Here is a 22,752-nt window from a genome sequence, read left to right on the forward strand (position 1 = left end):
ACAGGTTTTCTTTAAACTGATGCGATCAGATCTAATTCCAATCACAAAAATTACCAGTAGGTGTCTGCTGTACAACACAGTTGTCGTTTTCAAGTATGAAGCAGGCTAAACATGTGAACCTGCTCTATAGATATCCTCCCAGTTTCTGTGGTAATTAATCAGCGGAGGTCAGGAGTGGTGAGCTGGATTAGGCTGTTCAACACCAGATCCCCTCAGTTCTCAGGATCCATACTGTAGTAGTCACATGGCTTGCCATTATTGGTGGTACACTGGTATCTGCTCGACATGCCCACTTTTGGGTGACGTTTATAGTTGAGAGCTATGACGATAGATATACATGAAGTGACAGACAACTAGATAAGAAAAATCTGTGAGTTGTCTCAACCTTTTATGGGACACAGACGCGTCTAATCCATTTTATTAGCAGTCGAACAGCTCTTGTCACTTCCATGTTCCTGGAAATTACATGAAGTATATGCAGTTTTGAGCTTTTGTGTGCTTGATGCTTTTTTTTTTTTTTACAGGAAAGGCAAAGTATTTTCTTTTTATCAGACACAATCCTTTATTCATTTCATACATGACTTTCCAGCAGCAGGACGCGGCAGTCATAGATACCTTTACTGTCCTTCATCTAAGACATCAACATTACATTCAGGCCATATATGTTCCTGTGACAAAGTGCTCTGTAGTTTCACAGGAATCTTTCAGGGTCTTTGGTCTCCAGAGTTACTGCGTTGCACAAGAGTTTATTTTATAACGTCTTTATCTGGGGAGTCATTTCTTGGAAACTGTGTTTAATGTGAAATCAGAATAACAGAAATACACAAAGGGGAACAATGGTCAATTATGAAGCTAATGAGAAACAGATGCACACTGCTGAATGCTGAGTCTATAGTACTCCGACTGCCTCAGCTCATAGAACTCCTGTCCGCTGCCTCTGAGGGGCTCCCTCTCATCTTCCAGGTAACTGCCTCTCATTTTAGGAAAATAGGTGGCAGAGCATTTCCTCTGGTAGTGTAGATCCATGGATTTCAGATGTATCAGCATATGGAGTGCGTAGGCCAATACAAGTAGAAGAATAAGTGACATGACAAGTCCCATAAGAATGGCTGGTGAAAAGTAGGTGGCACAGTCCTTGGCATAGGCAAACTCTCCATCTTCAATGTTAAATCCCTGTATCTGCAAATAAATGGCATCATTAGAAGATAAATGTATAATCATGAAAGTCAGATGGCCAAGAGCCCCGTGATGATAAGAACAGGGATTCAGTGCCCAAGTGTAAATGGAGCAACAGTACCCATGCGTGACCACAAGCCTCTTCACTTCAAATGGTCTAAGGGGCAAGACACCCCTGATATAGATAGTGAAAACAGCAATTGTTATGCAAGTCCACCAACACTCCTTTCACACCGGGAACATAGGACCCCTATTTTCTAACCAGGGGGAGCCCCATGGTTACACTCCTACAGTCATATATTTATAACTTTCTAGTTGTTAGGGCTACAGAGAAAAGACTTCAATGTGCTGACCTCTTGGAAAAGTTTATTTTTCTTAGTAAGGTATAAGCTGAGCACAAGGTGTAACACTGTTGGAACCCCCAGAGATCAGCGGTACATTGTGCAAAAAGCCATTGCTCCATTCCCCCGCTCTGGTGCTGCAGTTTAGAGGGAACCTGACAGCTGATAAATGCCGTCCAAGCAGTGAGCCACATTTAGCAGCCATTGACTGTGTTATCCTAGCCAGACATTTGGACTAAACACGTATGTAGGCAAAGACCTGTGAATCACTGTCAGCGGGCAAGGAGAAGCCGCCGGTGACTCACCTGTCCAACTAGTTTGCCATGCGGTTCGGTCCCTGGTGACTAATTAAAGTATGTTTGGAGTATTTTTGTTTGGAGTTTTTTTACTATATATTGTGGTCAGTAGTTTAGTCTATGGTGGTATAAACCCATAATTCTATTAAGGCCCTGTCACACACAGAGATAAATCTGCGGCAGATCTGTGGTTGCAGTGAGATTGTGGACAATCAGTGCCAGGTTTGTGGCTGTGTACAAATGGAACAATATGTCCATGATTTCACTGCAACCACAGATCTGCCAAAGATTTATCTCTGTGTGTGACGGGGCCTTTAGACTTGTGCAGCTTTGTTTCCTCCAAACCAGTTGAGAACAAAATGGACTTTTTTAAACCCATGTTTCACAGCTTTGCACAACTCAATGGTGTGCTGCCATCTTTTCTCTTCTTTGGTTGGAAGAGTTGGGTTTTTGTTCAAAGGCATAGCACTTATAATTATTCCATTGTAGATGGATGGATGGATGAATGGACAGATAGATAGAACAAAGAGAAAAACAGTCGCACACTATAATGGCAAAAATATAAACTACTAATAAAAAGGTTTTTAGAAGTGTTTAGATAATTAAAATGGCCATTGTAATACCAGCCCAGCGCCATGTCACAACAACCTCCTTTACTAGGTCCTACTCAATACTGCATCTAAATGGGCTTCTAAATAACCTACATAGAAGATCAGCGAGTAACCATGGAAGTTAAGAACACATGAGGCTAATGGGCAAGGTGGGGGCCATGACGTGGTGCTGGACTGGTATCACAATGGCCATTTTAATATTCAAACACCTCTAAATAGTTTTTTAATAGTAGTTTATATCTTTGTCATTGCACTCCCTGACAGAGGTTCTGTCGCTTATCCATGTTATGTAAATAAAAGCTTGTAACCTGACTTTAAATTCATCCATTGGTTTTTATAAATTACTCTTTTGAAAGCTGAAACCCTCCAAAACTTGGTTTATGTTATGAAAATAAAGTTAATGCAAAGTTGAAATACTGATCATTTAATGAACACAGAAAGGTCAAATTTTGGCAAGACAAAAGCTTTGTCGCACACAGAAAGTGAAATTCAAACAAATAATTAACTTCTAATACAAAGATATGTTGCATAACATTGGTGAAGGAGGCTTTGGTGCTATTAGAGCCATATTTCATATTTTGGGTGATTTTCATAAGCTTGAAGGACTGCATCCATGCGGTTCAACAATGATTCATACAATTTATTGACGAAGTCATAAGGAATAGCAAAGAATGCAGTCTTACATGCCTCCCAGAGTTCATCTAGATTCTTTGGTTCTGTCTTCCAAGCTTCCTCTTTCATCCTACCCCAAACATGCTCAATGATGTTCATGTCTGGTGACTGGGCTGGCCAGTCCTTGAGCACCTTGATCTTCTTTGCCAGAAGGAACTTTGTTGTAGAGATGGATGTATGAGATGGAGCACCATCCTGCTGCAGAATTTGACCCCTTTTATGATTGGAAATGTAAGAGGTAGCTAATACTTCTTGATATTTTAGACTATTGATATTGCCTTCCACCTTGCAAATGTTTCGCACACCCCCATACTAAATGTAACCCCAGACCATGATTTTTCCATCACCAAACTTAAGTGTTTTTTGGGTGTATTTTGGATCCATATGGGCTCCAGTAGGTCTCCTGCAGTATTTGCGGCAGCTGTGGTATAATTCAACTGAAGATTCATCAGAGAAATCTACCTTCTGCCACTTTTTCAGTGTCCATCTGTTTAGCAGGCTGTGAGACTTGGCAAATGCCACACTTCTTTTAATTGCCTTTTGTTTACTGCTGGCTTCTGGGCACTGATTTGACCATGGAGCCTTTTTGAGACAGAATCCTACAAACTGTTCTAGTTGACACAGGGACTTGAGGTGACCAGGCCTGTTGGAACTCTGCTGTAGTGGAAGAGGGGATGGCTTTGGATTTTCTAACCAACAAACTTTCCTCCTGAGCAGTTGTCTTGCGGGGTCCGTCGGACCTGGGCTTATCAAAAACATCTCTAGTCTCGTCAAATCTTTTTTTAGTTCTTTGTTCTTGACGCTGAGACACATTAAAAGTGCCAGCCACCTCTGTAGTGCATCTGGTCTTCAGCCTCTTGATAATCAAGGCTTTGGTCGCAGGGTGGATTTTTGGCATTTTGTCAGAGGTCAAGTTGCAGTTCAAGTGAAGGTCTGATGTGCTGGGTTTCTTTTTATACACACCCACTAATTAACCGATCATTTAGTGAGCACAGGTGAGGATGTAAACTAGGATTGGGTGCATTATATGACAAGGCGACAAAACTTTTGTCTTGCCAAAATCTGACCTTTCAATGTTCATTAAATGATCAATATTTCAGCTTTGCAGCAACCTTATTTTCATAACATAAACCAAATTTGGGAGGGTTTCAGCTTTCAAAAGAGTAATTTATAAAAACAATGGATGAATTTAAAGTCAGGTTATAAGCTTTTATTTATATAACATGGATAAGCAACAGAACTTCTGTCAGGGAGTGTATAGTGTGCAACTGTTTTTATTTTCATTTTATTTTGTATCATGAACAAGATATGCACCTATTCACATTATGGTAAGTGCTGCCAGTCCTCTCTTTTTTCATTATATTTAGTATGGAGTGATGTCCTTTACAGCCCGCTTTACACGCTACAATAAATCTTACAATACGTCGGCGGGGTCACGTTGTAAGTGACACACATTCGGCATCGTAAGTATGATTGTAGCGTGTAAAACCTCCATGCTATTGCGATTGAACGAAAAACCGTTCATCGCATGCACGCCATTCATTCCTCAAAGATTGAACGTGAGGTTGTGTAATGTTCCCGAGGCAGCACGTGTGACACCCCGGGAACATTGAACGACAGCTTACCTCTGTCCGCGGCTCCCGCCGACAATGCGGAAGGAAGGAGTTGGGCGGGATGTTTACGTCACGCTCCGCTCCTCCGCTTCTATTGGCCGGCTGCTGCGTGACGTCGATGTGACGCCGAACGTCCCTCCCACTCCAGGAAGTGGACGTTCGCCGCCCACAGCGAGGTCGTATGGACGGGTAAGTACGTGTGACGGGGGTTAATCGTTTGTGCGGCATGTTCAACAAATTGAACGTGCCACACATACGATAGGGGCGTTGCAAATCGCATACGATATCGTATGCGAAATTGCAACGTGTAAAGCAGGCTTTAGACTGGGTTTGCACTACCAATCCCCACATTGCTCATTAGACTCATGTGTTTTTAACTTCCAAGGTTACTCACTGATCTTGTGCAGGTTTTTTTTAGGAGCCCAGTCAGATGCAGTGTAGAGTAGGACCCATCAAAGGAGGTTGCCGTGATGTGGTGCTGGGCTGGTATTACAATGGACATTTTAATATTATTATATAAACATCTCTAAAAACTTTTTTATTAGTAGTTTATATCTTTGCCATTATAATGTGCAACTGTTTTTATCTTCATTAGGCCTGTTTCACACGTCAGTGAAAAACACAGATGTTTTTCACTGACGTGTTAAAAACGTATATGTCTCTCCGTGGGTTATCCATGTGCTATCCGTGATCCATCATCCATGATAGCACATGGAGATAAACTCACCTGTCCCTGCTCCTGCTGTCCGTGGTGCTGAACTCTTCGGCTCTGCTGCATTTCCGGACTGCCGCTGACCCCCGCTGCAACTAATTCTGGGTCGCGGTGCCATGGTTAACTGCATATGCGTGAGAATAATGAGCCGGCTAGGAAGCAGGAGACAGCAGCAGCCGAGACAGCGTCACTGGAGAAGGTGAGTTTAAAAAGCTTTTTATTTTCAATGTACGTGTTTTTCTGGTACATGTTTCACGGATCACACTGTACTGTGGTCCATTGGAACCTTCGTGATATAAAAAAAAATGAACGTCTCCATGCAGAGCACACGGACATGCGTGTACGCTGCACGGAAACACGGTCACTGAAAAATCACTGATGTGTGAGCAGACCCATTGATATTAATGGGTCTGCGTATGTCCGTGATTCTGGTATGTATAAAAACTGTCACATACGTACCAGAATCACTGACGTGTGAAAGAGGCCTGATAGATAGATAGATAGATAGATAGATAGATAGTGAAGTATCAAAGAAGACAACTGTCTTCTAGAAGTAAACTGGGTTAGACACAGACTGATATTATGAGACAGTGTAGTGCTATGGAGCGAGCCGTTTCTGATGACAATCCTCTCAGGTCATGTCATTGCCTCAAGAATACAACAGTGCTATCAAGTCATATAAAGCCGGGAAGTTGTCTGTGTGGCAGAAATACCTGACACTTGTGACATCATTAATCTAGAAAGCCTTGGGCTTTCAGCGTGTACAAGTTGAAAGTACATAATACCATAAGCTTTACTTTATTTTTCTCCTCCCGTTATTTGCTGTGTACTTTCATCCTCTCGTTAAAGTAAATCTTCCATGTCTCCCATCCAAACCATGTTTATTACCTGAAAATCCTGGAAAGTGACATCCCACAGCCTTGAGCAGTTTTCGGCAGAGCTGGGCACCAACAAAGCGTCGTAATTCTGTAGGCTGCTGACATGCTGACAGTGGTAAGAATAGCTGATTGGGGCAAATATTCGGGAGGTACTGAATGTTGCCTGCACTGAACGGTTAAGAAGGATCTGTATGCTTTGTAGTTTGTACCAGTTCTGCACAGACAGTTTGTAGTAACTTTTTACTAATAAAAATCTAAAACAAAAGAAAAACAATGAAGTCTGAAAATACATAATTCTATACATTAAAATACATAATAAAATACATATATCAATTATGTTCATAAAATATATTATTAGATACATAAAATATATTTGTGTGTGAAAACCTTAATATTGGGATATGTGGAGGTGTATTAATATAATTAAGTAGGGTTCGTCGTTCATACCACTTAGATCCAATAAATGGGTTTTCTCTGGGATGACCATCTATCCTTATGAGAGGTCATCAATATCTGATCAGTGGGTGGAAATGCCCAGCACCCATTACCAGTTCCTTCCCGCATTGGCCGGATGTACACAGTGTGCCCAGATACAACACTATAGCTCAATACAGCTTTACCCATCAGTTTAGTTTCATTTTTATTTCATAAATCAATAGCACAAAAATACAGTATAAACAACTTTGAAATATATCTTATCAGACACATCTGCATCCAGGAGGAGAAAGAAGCAGATTTCTTGGGTATGATATATTACAAGGTTGCTTATGCTCCCGTGTATTATTGATTTATGAAATAAAAATTAAAATGATCTTGTATTATAGTTTATCCAAAAATATAGGTTATCAGAAAAATCTGATTCTTTATATCCCAGGACTGATTATTCATTCTCAAAATTCTTAATTCGGGGGTAAAATCTATTTTCACTGAAGACTTTCCCATTACTGAGATAGGAGATGGCACTTAATACCCTGTTTCCCCAAAAATAAGACCTACCCTGAAAATAAGCCCTAGTAGGATTTTGTGGCCTTTTTTAAGTATTTAGAGTAAAGTACAGCTCACCACATCATCTGTCATACCTCATTATGGAGTCCAGGATCCAGTCTCGCCTTGGCTCCAAACAATCCAAAAGAAAAATCAGGATCCAGCTCTTAAACATACCTAGTGTCCTTTATTCCTGGTCAACAACAGCAAAGTGCATGGTAGCTCAATCAACGCATTTCAAGTGCATTTAGCACTTTTATTTTTAGTCTCTTGTCTAAGAGTGCTAAACACACTTGAAACGTGTTCAAAGGGCTACTCCATGGCTCTGTTTGCTGTTTTTCCACTGTAATTGAACAAAAATAACCTCATATGTTTAAGAGTTGGTTCCTGATTTTTCTTTTGGCTTTTTTGAGTGAGTATGCTTAAGATATGAGCCCTACTCCCACAATAAGCCATGGTTGCAAGTCTATCAGGAAGTGTCCAAGTAGCTAAAAAGGTTAAGAATAAAGCAGGACTCATCATCAAAGAAAGCAGATATTTCCGAAAAAAAAAAAAAACAGGCACCACCAAAAGAAAGAAACTCCCCCCTCAAAACAAAATGCCCTCACCAGACCCCAAACATTTACAGTTGGCAAGTGCTGATAGTGGATGGGCTCTCACAGCGAGATCTGCATCACTGTCAGGTCCCACGCCATTCCAGCTGCATTGTACTGCAGCTCGTACTAATGAGATTCTATATAGACTGAGGGGGAAGGAGGGGGGAGGAGCTCTGCTTTTTGCTCCTTATCCTTCGAAGCTCCCTAACCACCCTTATCCTCAGAGAATCTTATCAGTAACAACTGTTAGGGTAAGTTCACACAGTGCGTTTTTCGCGGCGTTTTTGCGCAGTTTTCGGGTGCGTTTTTGCTCAGAAAACTGCATGACTTTGCTTCCCCAGCAAAGTCTATGAGTTTTCATTTTTGCTGTCTGCACACAGCGTTTTTTTTCAGCTGCGTTTTTGTGGTGCCACAAAAATGCAGCAAGTCAATTATTCCCGCGTTTTTCACTGCGCTTTTCATCCATTGAGTTCAATGTGATGTTGAAAGACGCAATGAGAAACGCAAATAGCTGCGTTTTGGTGCGTTTTGGTGCATTTCTAAGACCAAAAACGCAGATATAAACGCAGGAGGTGGGTAGTAAAGTGACGTGTACAGGAAGAGGATTCCTTCTGTCAGTATATACAGAAGCGTGAATCCTCCCGGTACCGTCACCGCCGCTTCCACCTCCAGTCCTGTGCATGTATGCTGCCGTGCGGCGCCATGTACGGGCAGGAGGTGGAAGCGGCTGCGAAAACAAAAGTTAACAGTAGAAAAAAAAAAAAAAGTTATACTCACCTGTCTGCAGACTCCCGGTGCCATGCCCGCTCACATCTCCTCTCACGGTATCGCCGCTCCAGCTGTGTGCAGACGGCCGGGAAACCTCCGATGGACGCAGGACCTGGCGATGGATCACCTGATGCAGTCACCTGACGCATCAGGTGATCGTAAGTATCGCGGTGACGCGGGCGCCCGGCCGGTATCAGCGGATGCGTCAGGAGACTTCATCCCTGATTACCGGCAGCTGCTGCAGCGATCGGACGGGATCAGACTCCCGCCCCATCGCTCCAGGAGCTGCCGGTAATCAGCACATAAGTGAGTATTTTTTTTTTTTTTTTTGCACCGATGCATCTGCTGATTGTATAAACGGCTTTTATACAATCAGCTGATGTGTGATGGGATTCAGGCACTTGATCCTGACACATCATCTGATCGCTATGCCTTCCAGCAAACCGATCAGATGATATTGGATCCGGATTGGACGGCGTGGGACCCTTGACCCAGGATTACTGCGGAGGGGGGTTCTTTATTTCAATAAAGATGGAGTCACTAATTGTGTTGTGTTTTATTTCTAATAAAAATATTTTTCTGTGTGTTGTGTTTTTTTTTATCTTTACTAGAAATTCATGATGGCCATGTCTAATATTGGCGTGACACCATGAATTTCGGGCTTAGGGCCAGCTATACAGCTAGCCCTAACCCCATTATTACCCAGCGAGCCACCCGGCATCAGGGCAGCTGGAAGAGTTGGATACAGCGCCAGAAGATGGCGCTTCTATGAAAGCGCCATTTTCTGGGGTGGCTGCGGGACTGCAATTCACAGCGGGGGTGCCCAGAAAGCATGGGCACCCTGCACTGTGGATTCTAATCCCCAGCTGCCTAGTTGTACCCGGCTGGACTCAAAAATTGGGAGAAGCTCACGTCATTTTTTTTTTAAAATTATTTCATGAAATTCATGAAATAATTAAAAAAAAAAGGGCTTCCCTATATTTTTGGTTCCCAGCCGGGTACAAATAGGCAGCTGGGGGTTGGGGGCAGCCCGTACCTGCCTGCTGTACCCGGCTAGCATACAAAAATATGGCGAAGCCCACGTCATTTTTTTTGTTTGCGGGGGGCAAAGAAATCCTGCATACAGTCCTGGAAGGAGGATGCTGAGCCTTGTAGTTCGACAGCTGCTGTCTGCTCTCCTGCATACACTATTGGATGGAGGATGCTGAGTCTTGTAGATCTGCTCCCCCTGACTCTCCCTCAAGCATACAGTCCTGGATGGAGCATGCTGAACCTTGTAGTTCTGCAGCTGCTGTCTGCTCTACTGCATACACTATTGGATGGAGTATGCTGAGCCTTGTAGTTCTGCAGCTGTCTGCTCTTCTGCATACACTAGTGGAGAATGAAGAACACATTGAAGAAGGAAATGACATCAGACCTTTTTTTTTTGTTCACTGATAAAAAACACATAAAGACGCAGTGAGCAAAAACGCAGCAAAACGCAGCAAAAAACCGCACCAAATCGCGGCAAAACGCGTGCGTTTTTTGACGCGGGTGCGTTTTTGTGCAGTTTTTGCCGCAAAAAAAAGCACAAAAACGCAGCGTCAAAAAAACGCAGTGTGTGAACCTAGCCTTAAGGCCCCTTTACATACTGCAACATTGCTAGTGATATCGCTGTAACATCACTGGTTTTGTGACGTAATAGCGACCTCCCCAGCGACATTGCAGTGTGTGACACGCATCAGCGACCTGGCCCTCGCTGTGAGGTCACTGATCGCTACAAGTCATTCAGGACCATTCTTTGGTCCTTTGTTTCCCGCTGCGCAGCATGTATTGGTGTATTTGACACCGTTACAAGGACATCGTTAGCGACCCAGTCGATAGGCGCGCTAGCGTTCCCTTTTCAGCGATGCCGTTCTGCAGGTCCGTATCGCTGCTGCGTCGTTGGCCAGATCTGCCTGTTTGACAGCTCACCAGCGACTCCAGCGATCCTGGCCAAGTCGAGATCGCTGGTGGGATCGCTAGAAAGTCTCAGTGTGTAAAGGGGCCTTTAAGCTGTACCTCAACAGGAGCAGACAAACTATTGGTGCAATCTGTACAGCCGCATTTATTGGACTAAAAAGAGCCCATATACAGTTAGGTCCAGAAATATTTGGGCAGTGACACAATTTTCGCGAGTTGGGCTCTGCATGCCACCACATTGGATTTGAAATGAAACCTCTACAACAGAATTCAAGTGCAGATTGTAACGTTTAATTTGAAGGTTTGAACAAAAATATCTGATAGAAATTGTAGGAACTGTACACATTTCTTTACAAACACTCCACATTTTAGGAGGTCAAAAGTAATTGGACAAATAAACCAAACCCAAAAAAAATATTTTTATTTTCAATATTTTGTTGTGAATCCTTTGGAGGCAATCACTGCCTTAAGTCTGGAACCAACGGACATCACCAAACGCTGGGTTTCCTCCTTCTTAATGCTTTGCCAGGCCTTTACAGCCGCAGCCTTCAGGTCTTGCTTGTTTGTGGGTCTTTCCGTCTTAAGTCTGGATTTGAGCAAGTGAAATGCATGCTCAATTGGGTTAAGATCTGGTGATTGACTTGGCCATTGCAGAATGTTCCACTTTTTTGCACTCATGAACTCCTGGGTAGCTTTGGCTGTATGCTTGGGGTCATTGTCCATCAGTACTATGAAGCGCCGTCCGATCAACTTTGCGGCATTTGGCTGAATCTGGGCTGAAAGTATATCCCGGTACACTTCAGAATTCATCCGGCTACTCTTGTCTGCTGTTATGTCATCAATAAACACAAGTGACCCAGTGCCATTGAAAGCCATGCATGCTCATGCCATAACGTTGCCTCCACCATGTTTTACAGAGGATGTGGTGTGCCTTGGATCATGTGCCGTTCCCTTTCTTCTCCAAACTTTTTTCTTCCCATCATTCTGTTACAGGTTGATCTTGGTCTCATCTGTCCATAGAATACTTTTCCAGAACTGAGCTGGCTTCATGAGGTGTTTTTCAGCAAATTTAACTCTGGCCTGTCTATTTTTGGAATTGATGAATGGTTTGCATCTAGATGTGAACCCTTTGTATTTACTTTCATGGAGTCTTCTCTTTACTGTTGACTTAGAGACAGATACACCTACTTCACTGAGAGTGTTCTGGACTTCAGTTGATGTTGTGAACGGGTTCTTCTTCACCAAAGAAAGTATGCGGCGATCATCCACCACTGTTGTCATCCGTGGACGCCCAGGCCTTTTTGAGTTCCCAAGCTCACCAGTCAATTCCTTTTTTCTCAGAATGTACCCGACTGTTGATTTTGCTACTCCAAGCATGTCTGCTATCTCTCTGATGGATTTTTTCTTTTTTTTCAGCCTCAGGATGTTTTGCTTCACCTCAATTGAGAGTTCCTTAGACCGCATGTTGTCTGGTCACAGCAACAGCTTCCAAATGCAAAACCACACACCTGTAATCAACCCCAGACCTTTTAACTACTTCATTGATTACAGGTTAATGAGGGAGACGCCTTCAGAGTTAATTGCAGCCCTTAGAGTCCGTTGTCCAATTACTTTTGGTCCCTTGAAAAAGAGGAGGCTATGCATTACAGAGCTATGATTCCTAAACCCTTTCTCCGATTTGGATGTGAAAACTCTCATATTGCAGCTGGGAGTGTGCACTTTCAGCCCATATTATATATATAATTGTATTTCTGAACATGTTTTTGTAAACAGCTAAAATAACAAAACTTGTGTCACTGTCCAAATATTTCTGGACCTAACTGTATTGTTCTTGCACAGGTACTCTTTCCGGTCTGTGTCTGCTACTGAATCTCAATAATATAACAATCTGTTTTGGCTGAATACAGATTTTACTCTTCGTGGAGAAAAAGCAAATTTCTCTGACAAAATAGATTATAGAGTTGATAATATTCATGTCTACTAATCAGTTGTCACTGCATAGGAGCGAAGCTACACATAATTTTGTACCTGTGGAAGTGGGGATACATCTGTCAGATAAAACCAGAGCACCCATATGGAAGGCAGAGATGGTTTATTACCACCTGTGCCTTCTGCATCACTGTATACACAACTCTAAACAAGCACTCTGTATTACAGATATTAATTACAGATATTTCAGCAACCAAGCATCCGATCTTTACTCTATATAGCAAAATACTAGTGGTTGGTTCCCTTTAAGAAACCCAATGTTTGTCCTAAGTCCTTCCTCAAGCCATATCATTCCCCGGTAGAAACCCAATGTTTGTCCTAAGTCCTTCCTCAAGCCATATCATTCCCCGGTTCGAGCAGTTAGAAATCCTCCTCCTCCTCCTGTTTTAGTTAAAGGCAATTTGGAGTATGAGGTGCAGAGAATCCTAGACTCTCATATGGTGAGAGGGTCTGTGCAATCTCTGGTGCATTGGAGGGGTTATGGTCCAGAAGAAAGATCTTGGGTTCCAGCGAGTAATATCAACACCTAAAACCTGATCAGAAAGGTTCATCTTTTGTTTTTCAATAAACCTGGTCTAACAGGTCTGGAGACACATCGTAAAAGGGGGGGTACTGTCACATCTGTAATAGGGTCTGCCCCTACAATGTCTGCATCAGTTGTCAGGTGTAGGCGGTGCTGGTAATAGAGGAGATGTCAGAATCAGAAGCTCTAGACAACGCAGGCTCTGTCCATCCACTGAGGTTAGAATGGCTGGAAGACTTTATAGTGTGACAGAATGGGTGTGTGTGCTGTCCAGCTGAAGTCGTCATCTCCTTGCTTCAGCCTATTAGACGGCACCACACTCTACTAAAGTTTACTGCTGCAAGCTACTACATATAGCTTGTGCTTCACTAGTTAGGTCTGTGCTTGTTTCACCTGTCTAGTGTCTCACCCCAGGTCTATGGGTTACTTGGTCCTGGGCCGTATATTTACGGGGACAGTTCACTTGGTGGCCATTGCCCGGTTCCTTGACCCTGTGAGTCGCTTTAAAAGGGGGATTATGTACAGGGGAATGTTTATAAAGTTGTTATCGTGATGCCACTTGCAGGTTGCGGTTATAGTGATGGAACAGCCGCTGCACAGTTTCTCACCACTGGGGCTGGTGTTAGTGGCAGCTTGGATGTTGGGCTCTCCGCAAGTAGGGCCGGGGCCCCAGGGGGTAGGTGATGGAGTTAGGCGTGGAAAGAAGGTAGGCCACAGACAGGATTGCAGTGTAACTGGGTTCTTTACTCACAGCGGTTTGATGGCTGATACACGGAGGAAGGCTGGTCTTTACCACTGATCCCCTTAGTCCCAGTGCTGGTTTCGTGACCTGGTTGCTTCTTTCCCCTGCACCCTCCCCTAGTTGGTGGGTCTCCGTGGCTTGGAGCGTCTGGCGGTCCCCTCCTTGTGGTCTCTCGGTCTTTAGTCCGTACGGCGGGCAGTTTGAACCCTGTGGGGTCGGTGTTTTTTCAGGTCCCTGGTTCTCCCGTCACTGCTGGTGCCCTCGGACTTTGCGCTCAGTAAGGTCCTGGACTGTGCAGATTTTATCAGGTCTGCCTGGAGCATTTGCCTGACCTAGGATTCTGTACCCCGTCGGTGCTATGGTTCCAGGAGCACTCCAATGTACTCCACCGGCAACCACAAGCCTGGGCCCTCAGGTCACCGTCACACACTCCCGTCAGTACAGTGTGTCCATCTCCTCTCACTTCCACTTACAGACTCTAAGGGGCACTTTGCACGCTGCGACATCGCTAGCCGATTGTAGCGATGCCGAGCGCGATAGTCCCTGCCCCCGTCGCAGATGCGATATCTTGTGATAGCTGCCGTAGTGAACATTACCGATACGGCGAAATTATGGAAATGACTGACACTACACAGATCACCGATTTACGACGCTTTTGCGATCGTTTATCGGTGCATCTAGGCTTTGCACGTTGCGACGTCGTTACTGGCGCCTGATGTGTGTCACTTTCGATTTGACCCCGACGACATCGCAGTAGCGATGTCGCAATGTGCAAAGTACCCCTAACTAACTGACTGACCCCTCCTCCCCTGGTTGTCGTCTAGTGGACTGGATCGGCTCCATGCCTGGGTGGCCATCCATTGGGTCCAACTCTAGTCTGTCACCAGTCCTTGGGGAATGGAAAAACTGGGATTCTAATGTGTTTTGCTGTTACCGGCACTGGTCTTCCGGGTTCCTGGGGGTAGGCCCTGCATCTTTGACAGGATGCAGAACCTTGTAGCTCCTGATTGCTTCAGGGGTGCTACACTAGCATTGGTGGTTTTCATTTTTTACTTCGGATTGTTTATTGATGCGTTTCCTGCCTGATGATTTTTTACCTTGCTGCCCTATTGGTTTTGACCTGGCTACATGACTATTCTTACAGATCCTGATTTTGTCCTTTACGTGACCTCCCAAGCTTATTCCTTGCTTGGCGACCATTCCTTCTTCTGGTTCGCACCTCCGGATGGTAGAGCTTCTCTGTATTCCACCAAATGAAGTGGCTTGTGCCAAGTCTGTTTGGGGTAGCCTTTTTAAGCCTGTGGCTTCAGACAGATGTTTCGAGATGTTGTTGTTCATGGTAAAGAATAGAACAAACATGCCAGACCCTGACAGACACCACGATTAGACAATAGAGTTCGCTGTGCACTGCTATTGTATGTTGGATGAGGCATGTGCCAAAACATTGCAGCTAAGACAGATGTGATCAGGACATGCATACAATTATACTAGTGATCCCAGTAGTATGAACCCGTAATACATGCTATACCTCCATGTTATGTTGTTTGAAAAGATTTATTCTCCCTTAAAATCATTGATTTCACGATTGAATATACCTTCGTACAAAATGGCACATGGAGCCGTCTATAGTATTGAACCATATTATTATTATTATTATTTATAATAGAGCCATTTATTCCACAGCGCTTTACATGTGAAAGGGGTGTACATAGAAAAGTACAATAATCATAAAGAATACAAGGCACAGACTGGTACAGGGGTAGAGAGGACACCTGCCTATGAGGTCTCACATTCTACAATGGATGGGTGAGTATACAGTAGGTGACAGTAGAGCTAGTCGGGCAGCGGTATAATGGACTGAGGGTTATTGCAGTTTGTAAGCTTGTTGGAAGAGGTGGGTCTTCAGGTTCCTTTTGAAGGTTTCCATGGTAAGTGAGAATGTGATATGTTGTGGAAGAGAGTTCCACAGTATGGGTGAGGCATGGGAGAAATCTTGTGTGCGATTGTGGGAAGAGGAGATAAAAGATGAGAAAAGAAGGAGATCTTGTGAAGATTGGAGGTTATGTACAGGTAAGTACTGGGAGACTAGGCTACAGATGTCTGGAGAAAACAATTTGCAGATGGTTTTGTATGTCATGGCTAGTATTTTGAAATGGAGTCTTTGGGCAATGGGAAGCCAGTGAAAAGATTGGCAGAGAGGAGAGGTCAAGGAATAGCTGGGGGACAGGTGGGTTAGTCGAGCAGCAGAGTTTAGAATAGATTGTAGGGGTGCTAGAGTTTTAGAAGGGGAGGCCAGAGAGCAGGAGGTTGCAGTAGTCAAGGCATGAGATGATGAAGGTATGCGATACGATACGATTCACTTTATTGATCCCGTGGGAAATTATGGTATCACAGCAGCACAACTTAAATAATAACATCAATTACTTAATTGACAAGACAGTAGAGTTGACAGAAGAACATTATACATTAGATTAGGTCATACACAGTGGGTAAACTGAAAAGTAGAAGAAATAAAGAAGGAAACATTCACCTTGATGATTTAACACTAATGTTATTGCACTGGTATTTTGGCAGATTCTTAGTCAAGGAATGTACGGATTCAGGAAATATTTTTTAGTTGGAGTCAGCAGGAGGTTGAAAAGGCATTGGATAAGCAACTTGAAGATAAGAGTAGAGTAGAGTGTTAACACCAGGCAGCGAGCATGCGGGACTGGGAAGAGTGAGCAGCCATTGACTTTGATGGATAGGTCTCATGGAGTGGTAGAGTGAGATGGGGGAAAGATGATGAATTCTGTTTTGTCGATGTTCAATTTTAAAAATCGAGCCGAAAGGAAGGATGAAATAGCAGATAGACATTGTGGGATTTTGGTTAGTATGGAGGTGATATCAGGTCCAGAGAGGTAGATCTGCGTAGAGATGATACTAAAAGTCGTGGGACCTACAAATAAAAAGTGAGATGAGGAAGTAGTGTGAGAGAGGGAGACACTGAGAGTCCGGTCCATTAGATATGAAGTGATCCAGGATAGTGTTAAGTCTGTGATACCAAGAGATGAGAGAATCTGTAGCAAGAGGGAATGGTACATAGTATCAAAAGCAGAAGACAGGTCTAGGAGGAGTAGGACAGATTTATGTCGCTTGGCTTTGGCGGTAAGTATGTCATTGGTTACTTTAGTTAGGGCAGTCTCAGTGGAATGATGCAATCGGAAGCCAGATTGTAACCGAATAAAGAGGGAGCAAGAGGAGAGTTGGAAGTACAGATCAAGATGGACATGCTGTTACAGTAGATTTGAGGCATAAGGGAGAAGTGATATGGGGCGATAGCTAGACACAGAGGATAGGTGAATGTAGGGCTTTGGGTGTGATCGAGGCTTGTTCAAAGCATGAGGTGAAAACACCAGTTGTTAGTGCTAGGTTGAAGAGATGGGTTAGGGTTGGGAAGAAGACTGTGGTGAGGTTGGAGATGAGGTGGAAATCCATAAAGGTTTTCCCACTTTAGGAAGTGATAGAATATCTCTGCTCACCAGCGCTTTAATTAATCATTGTTGTATAGTCATGTGCCCAGCTATCTGATATGCGTTCTGACCCCTTTTTGTCTCATTACAAAAGGAATATATTTTTCTTTATTTTAGGGATTATTAAGCGGGCTTTACATGCTACGATATTGTTAATGAATTATCGTCGGGGTCACGTTGTTTGTGACGCACATCCGGCGCCATTAACGATATCGCAGTGTGTAAAACTTAAGAGCGATCTGAAACGATCGCAAAAGAGGGCAAAATCGTTTGCCGTGGAGAGGTCGTCCTGAAATAAAAAATCGTTTTCTGCTTTTTAGCGATGTTGTTTGTCATTCCTGCGGCATCACACATCGCTATGTGTGACACCGCAGGAGCGACAAACATCTCCTTACCTGCCTCCACCGGCAATGCGGAAGGAAGAGGGTCGGCGGGATGTTTACGTCCCGCTCATCTCTGCCCCTCCGCTTCTATTGGACTGCTGCCGTGTGACGCCGCTGTGACGCCGCACGACCCGCCCTCTTAGAAAGGAGGCGGTTCGCCGGCCAGAGCGATGTCGCAGAGCAGGTATGTGCGTGTGACGCTGCCGTAGCGATAATGTTCTCTACGGCAGCGATCACCACATATCGTCTGTATGACGAGGGTGGGTGTTATCGCTAGCGATGTCGCAGTGTGTAAAGCCCGCTTTAGAGTTCAGAAGGTCAAATCTGAATGATTCAAAAGTTATAACATGAAAAAACAATTGAAGCCACATTTCTCAGTACTTTGAAATAAAAGTGTGGTTAAATAGGCAACCCAACATATTAGCCCAAATCATTACATAGCTGTAGTGCTGAAGGTAAAGAATAGATGTGGCATTATATCTAGTCAGTGTACATACAGTGGGTACAGAAAGCATTCAGACCTCTTTAAATTTTTCATTTTTTGTTTCATTGCAGCCATTTGGTAAATTCAAAAAATTTCATTGGTCACAGAGTTTTCCGAAGCCACTCCTTTGTTATTTTAGCTTTGTGCTTAGGGTCATTGTCTTTTTGGAAGATGAACCTTCGGCCAAGTCTGAGGTGCAGAACACTCTGGAAGAGGTTTTCTTCCAGGATATCTCTGTACTTGGCTACATTCATCTTTCCTTCAATTGCAACCAGTTGTCCTGTCTCTGTAGCTGAAAAATACCCCCCTGGCATGATGCTGCCAAACATACCGCTTAGAATTATCACCAATAAATTCTATCTTTGTCTCATCAGACCAGAGTATCTTATTTCTCATAGTCTGGGAGTCGTTTATGTGTTTTTTTGCAAACTCTATGCGGATTTTTAAATGTCTTGCACGGAAGAGAGGCTTTCGTCGGTTACTCTGCTATAAAGGCCCGACTGGTGGAGGGCTGCAGTGATAGTTAACTTTGTGCAACTTTCTCCCATCTCCCTACTACATCCCTGAAGCTCAGCCACAGTAATCTTGGGGTTCTTCTTTACCTCTCTCACCAAGGCTCTTCTCCCACAATTGCTTAGTTTAGCTGGACGTCCAGGTCAAGGAAGAGTCATGGTGGTCCCAAACTTCTTCCATTTAAGGATTATGGAGGCCACTATGCTCTTAGGGACCTTGAGTACTGCAAAAATTCTTTTGTAACTTTGGCCAGATCTATGCCTTGCCACAATTCTGTATCTGAGCTCCTTGAGCAGTTCCTTTGACCTCATGATTCTCATATGGTGTGACATGCACTGTGAGCTGTGAGGTCTTATATAGACAGGTGTGCGCCTTTCCAAATCAAGTCCTATCAGTTTAATTAAACACAGCTGGACTCCAATGAAGGAGTAGTACCATCTCAAGGAAGATCACAAGGAGATGGAAAGCATGTGACTTAAATATGAGTGTCCGAGCAAAGGGTCTGAATACTTATGACCATGTGATATTTCAGTTTTTCTTGTTTAAAGAAATTGCAAAATTTTCTACATTTCTTTTTTTTCTGTCAAGATGGGGTGCAGAATGTACATTAATGAGAAAAAAACTTTTTTGAATTTACCAAATGTCTTCAACGAAACAATGAGTGAAAAATTTAAAGTGGTCTGAATAGTTTCCGTACCCACTGTATGGACTTACATTTACTTACAGAATATGTAATCATGGCTTACCTTAAGGCAAGTCCCTTTAATTGTCCAACCTTGAAAAACTTTAAAGTAAGTCTACAAAGAGGAAAATAAAGAATAAATCATAAAGTAATGAGTGTATGGCTGAAATATAATATCTAATGGTGGTGAGCCATTACCAGTAATTACAGAGAACCATCAGGGATAATTGACATTCCTTAGAAATCTAAATACATTGTTGTGCATATAAACAGTAATTCCAATTTCAACACAAACAACCGAGTCACAATGCAAACCACCACTGACTTCTGATAAAAAATCCCCTGATAATAGGCTGATCATAAGTTATCCTGCTGCTGGACCCCAAGAGATCAGCGGAGATCTATGTAACAACAATATTCATTGAAATTACCATGGGCCCAATTGTTCATTTCTGATTATTTTAAGTATTTTTTTTTTCTTTTCTTGTGGTATTCACTTATGGTCTTTGCACCAAATAGATCGCAATGGCACACACAGTTCATGAATTTGGTGCAAAATAAAAAAATTTCTTTTTTTCTGTCTTTATGTAGTTTTGTGACTTTTTAGTGCAAAACGTTGCTCAATTTTAACAATGGCACAAAAAGTGCACCAAATATGTGATGTAAATAACATTAATCTATGGGGGTACTGAAGTACATTTGTGACAAATTAAATGTTTATTCTACCTTCCAAGGATCACAGTAAAGCTCGGCCCACATATATCCTGTGCTCTACACTGAGCGCTTACATCTGGGTTTCCACAGCAATCTCAGAAATACGTGATGGAGATAGAATCCAAAAGGAAGATTCACTATAATGTGACAGATGGAGACACTTTGGACTTTCTCTGGCCTATGATCTGGCCATGCCAGTCTTTTTAGGTGTGTGTAAAAGTGCGGTTGACCAGCTCTTTTGTGTACATCTTAAAAGCCAAGTACAGCTAAACAGAAGCCACACAGAGTGCAGAGTAACTCATTAGTAAATGGATCCATCGGTCTTTCATCTGAATCACGTATTTTGTAGATTTAGATATAAACCCAGCGTAAAGCACAGGATAAATGTGAACTGATGCATAATGTTGTATACCCCAAAATACCAACAATAAAAGACTCTTCTCAATACACAAAAAACAACTCCCCACTAAAGTTCATCATCTGTTAACAGAAATAGCACAAAGGCTCTGGAAAAGTGCTATGGCTTCCCCCAAAAGAATCCAGTTAAACTGCGCTCCCAAAACCAAATACACCCTTCCCTCCTAAGCCATACAGTGTGCCTAAACTGCAGTTAGCGTCCACATGTTTGCATTACTGTAGCGAGGAGAGCCTGCTTACTTTACAGGGCGCTGGTCTCCACAAGTTCAAGCTTGGCACAATCTAAGGGCATTACAATGTACGAGCACTACAGTAGCAGATTTCCATTTACACTCTGCAACATCCATTACTGCTTGTTTCTGGAACACAGCCATGGAATTAAAAACATCACTACATCCGTAGTTGACTTCCTAGAGGCATGTTAATTTCAAAATGGGGTCACTTGAGGGAGGTTTCTGCTTTTCTAGCACTTAGGATGTATATGGAGTCTGCATACTATTCTAGGAATCTCTGCACTCCAAAAGTCAATGTTATGCATGTGTCACAATTGAAAGACATCGTGTAGTTTCTGGCTGATGAAGGTCACAGTGTTTGGCTACACAAGTTGCTCTCTGACTTTACCTTTTTCCCGCTTGGGATTCATCCTTTGCTCTTTAAGACCCTGCCCATTTCCTCACCTTTTCACCTGTTAATCTTCAGCACTTACTTTTGTGTCTTTAAATAGCTTCATTCCTACTTAAGCTGGGTTCACACTAAACGACAGCGACAACGACGTCGCTGTTACGTCACCATTTTCGGTGACGTAACAGCGACCTTGTAAGTCGCTGTTATGATCGCTGCTTAGCTGTCAAACACAGCGACGCAGCAGCGATCATAACGTCGCTGTGCTACATGTGCAGAGAGCAGGGAGCCGCGCTTAGCGCTGGCTCCTTGCTCTCCTACAGTACACATCGGGTTAATTAACCCGATGTGTGCTGCAGCTACATGTCACAGTTCAGAGAGCAGGGAGCCGCGCGCACTGCTTAGCGCTGGCTCCTTGCTCTCCTTGCTACAGTATACATCGGGTTAATTACCCGATGCATACTGCAGCCACATGTCACAGTGCAGGAGCCGGCGCTGGCAGCAAGAGCGGAGGCTGGTAACCAGCGTAAACATCGGGTAACCAGGGAAAGGTCTTCCCTTGGTTACCCGATGTTTACGCTGGTTACAGCTTACCGCAGCTGCCAGTGCCGGCTCCTGCTCGCTTCATTTCGTCGCTCTCTCGCTGTCACACACAGCGATGTGTGTGTCACAGCGGGAGAGTGACGACCAAAAAATGAAGCTGGACATTCAGCAACGACCGGCGACCTCACAGCAGGGGCCAGGTCGTTGCTGGATGTCACACACAGCGACAGCGACGGGACGTCGCTGCAACGTCACAGAAAATGGTGACGTAGCAGCGACGTCGTTGTCGTTGTCACTGTGTGTGACACCAGCTTTACTCTGTGCTGGTGACAGGTTTAATACCTGTAACAAGTCTTTGGTGAAAGCAGTTGGCTTGTATTCATCTGGAGAAACTTGGTTGTTGCAGTTCCTCTCCCTGAGTCATCTGGGGATAAGTTATGTGTTTACTCCCCCTGTGTGTATTCCCTGCGTGTTCTTTAGAGCTTACTGCTATACCCTACCTGGGACCTATTTCAGGGTAAGCCAAGGTGCAGTATCTGGCTTGGCGCATTGGTGCGGAACCGATCTAGTGTTGTAAGGAAATCCAGAGGCCAACAGTAGATTTGGGCATGAGTCATATCTCCCCTTTCCCTAGACACACAGTTTCCTTTCCATTTCTTCCATTTTGCCGTTCGCTTGATACTTCCCCGTTATCTAGTGTGACATTATCACCAACTGCACAAGAAGAAAAAAAAAGTCTGACACATTTTTTTTTCCATGGATCCCATCACTTTTTTGGCTGAGCGGTTTCAGGGTCTGTCCCTGGACGTAGCAGACCTTTGGTTAGCTGTTCAGCAGCCGCAGCAGTAGCAGACTCCTAATTTGGAGGATTCTGAGGGTAAGCAGGCCCACCCAGAGCCCAAGATTGCTCTCCCAGACAGGTTTGCAGACGGTAGAGACAATTTTTTTCATGTTCAAAGAGGCCTGTAAATTGTACTTTAGGCTTTTGACATACTCCTCTGGGGATGAGGAGCAGCAGGTGGAAATTGTGATCTTACTGTT

General features: G+C 43.6%; 1 protein-coding gene across 1 annotated transcript in view; it reads right to left on the reverse strand.

The window, feature by feature from the left end:
- Positions 1 to 537: 537 nt before the first annotated feature.
- LOC142300970 (V-type proton ATPase subunit S1-like protein) overlaps positions 538 to 22,752 on the reverse strand; it is a 91,445-nt gene continuing 69,230 nt past the window's right edge. The window contains exons 5-7 of the mRNA XM_075341994.1: positions 19,481 to 19,531; positions 6,310 to 6,553; positions 538 to 1,179 (exon numbers count right to left, since the gene is read on the reverse strand). Of these exons, the coding sequence (XP_075198109.1) occupies positions 853 to 1,179; positions 6,310 to 6,553; positions 19,481 to 19,531 (622 nt within the window). The 3' untranslated portion in view covers positions 538 to 852. The remainder of the gene's footprint in view (positions 1,180 to 6,309; positions 6,554 to 19,480; positions 19,532 to 22,752) is intronic.

The sequence above is a fragment of the Anomaloglossus baeobatrachus genome, chromosome 1, assembly GCF_048569485.1.
Source record: "Anomaloglossus baeobatrachus isolate aAnoBae1 chromosome 1, aAnoBae1.hap1, whole genome shotgun sequence".
Classification (NCBI taxonomy): Eukaryota; Metazoa; Chordata; class Amphibia; order Anura; family Aromobatidae; genus Anomaloglossus; species Anomaloglossus baeobatrachus.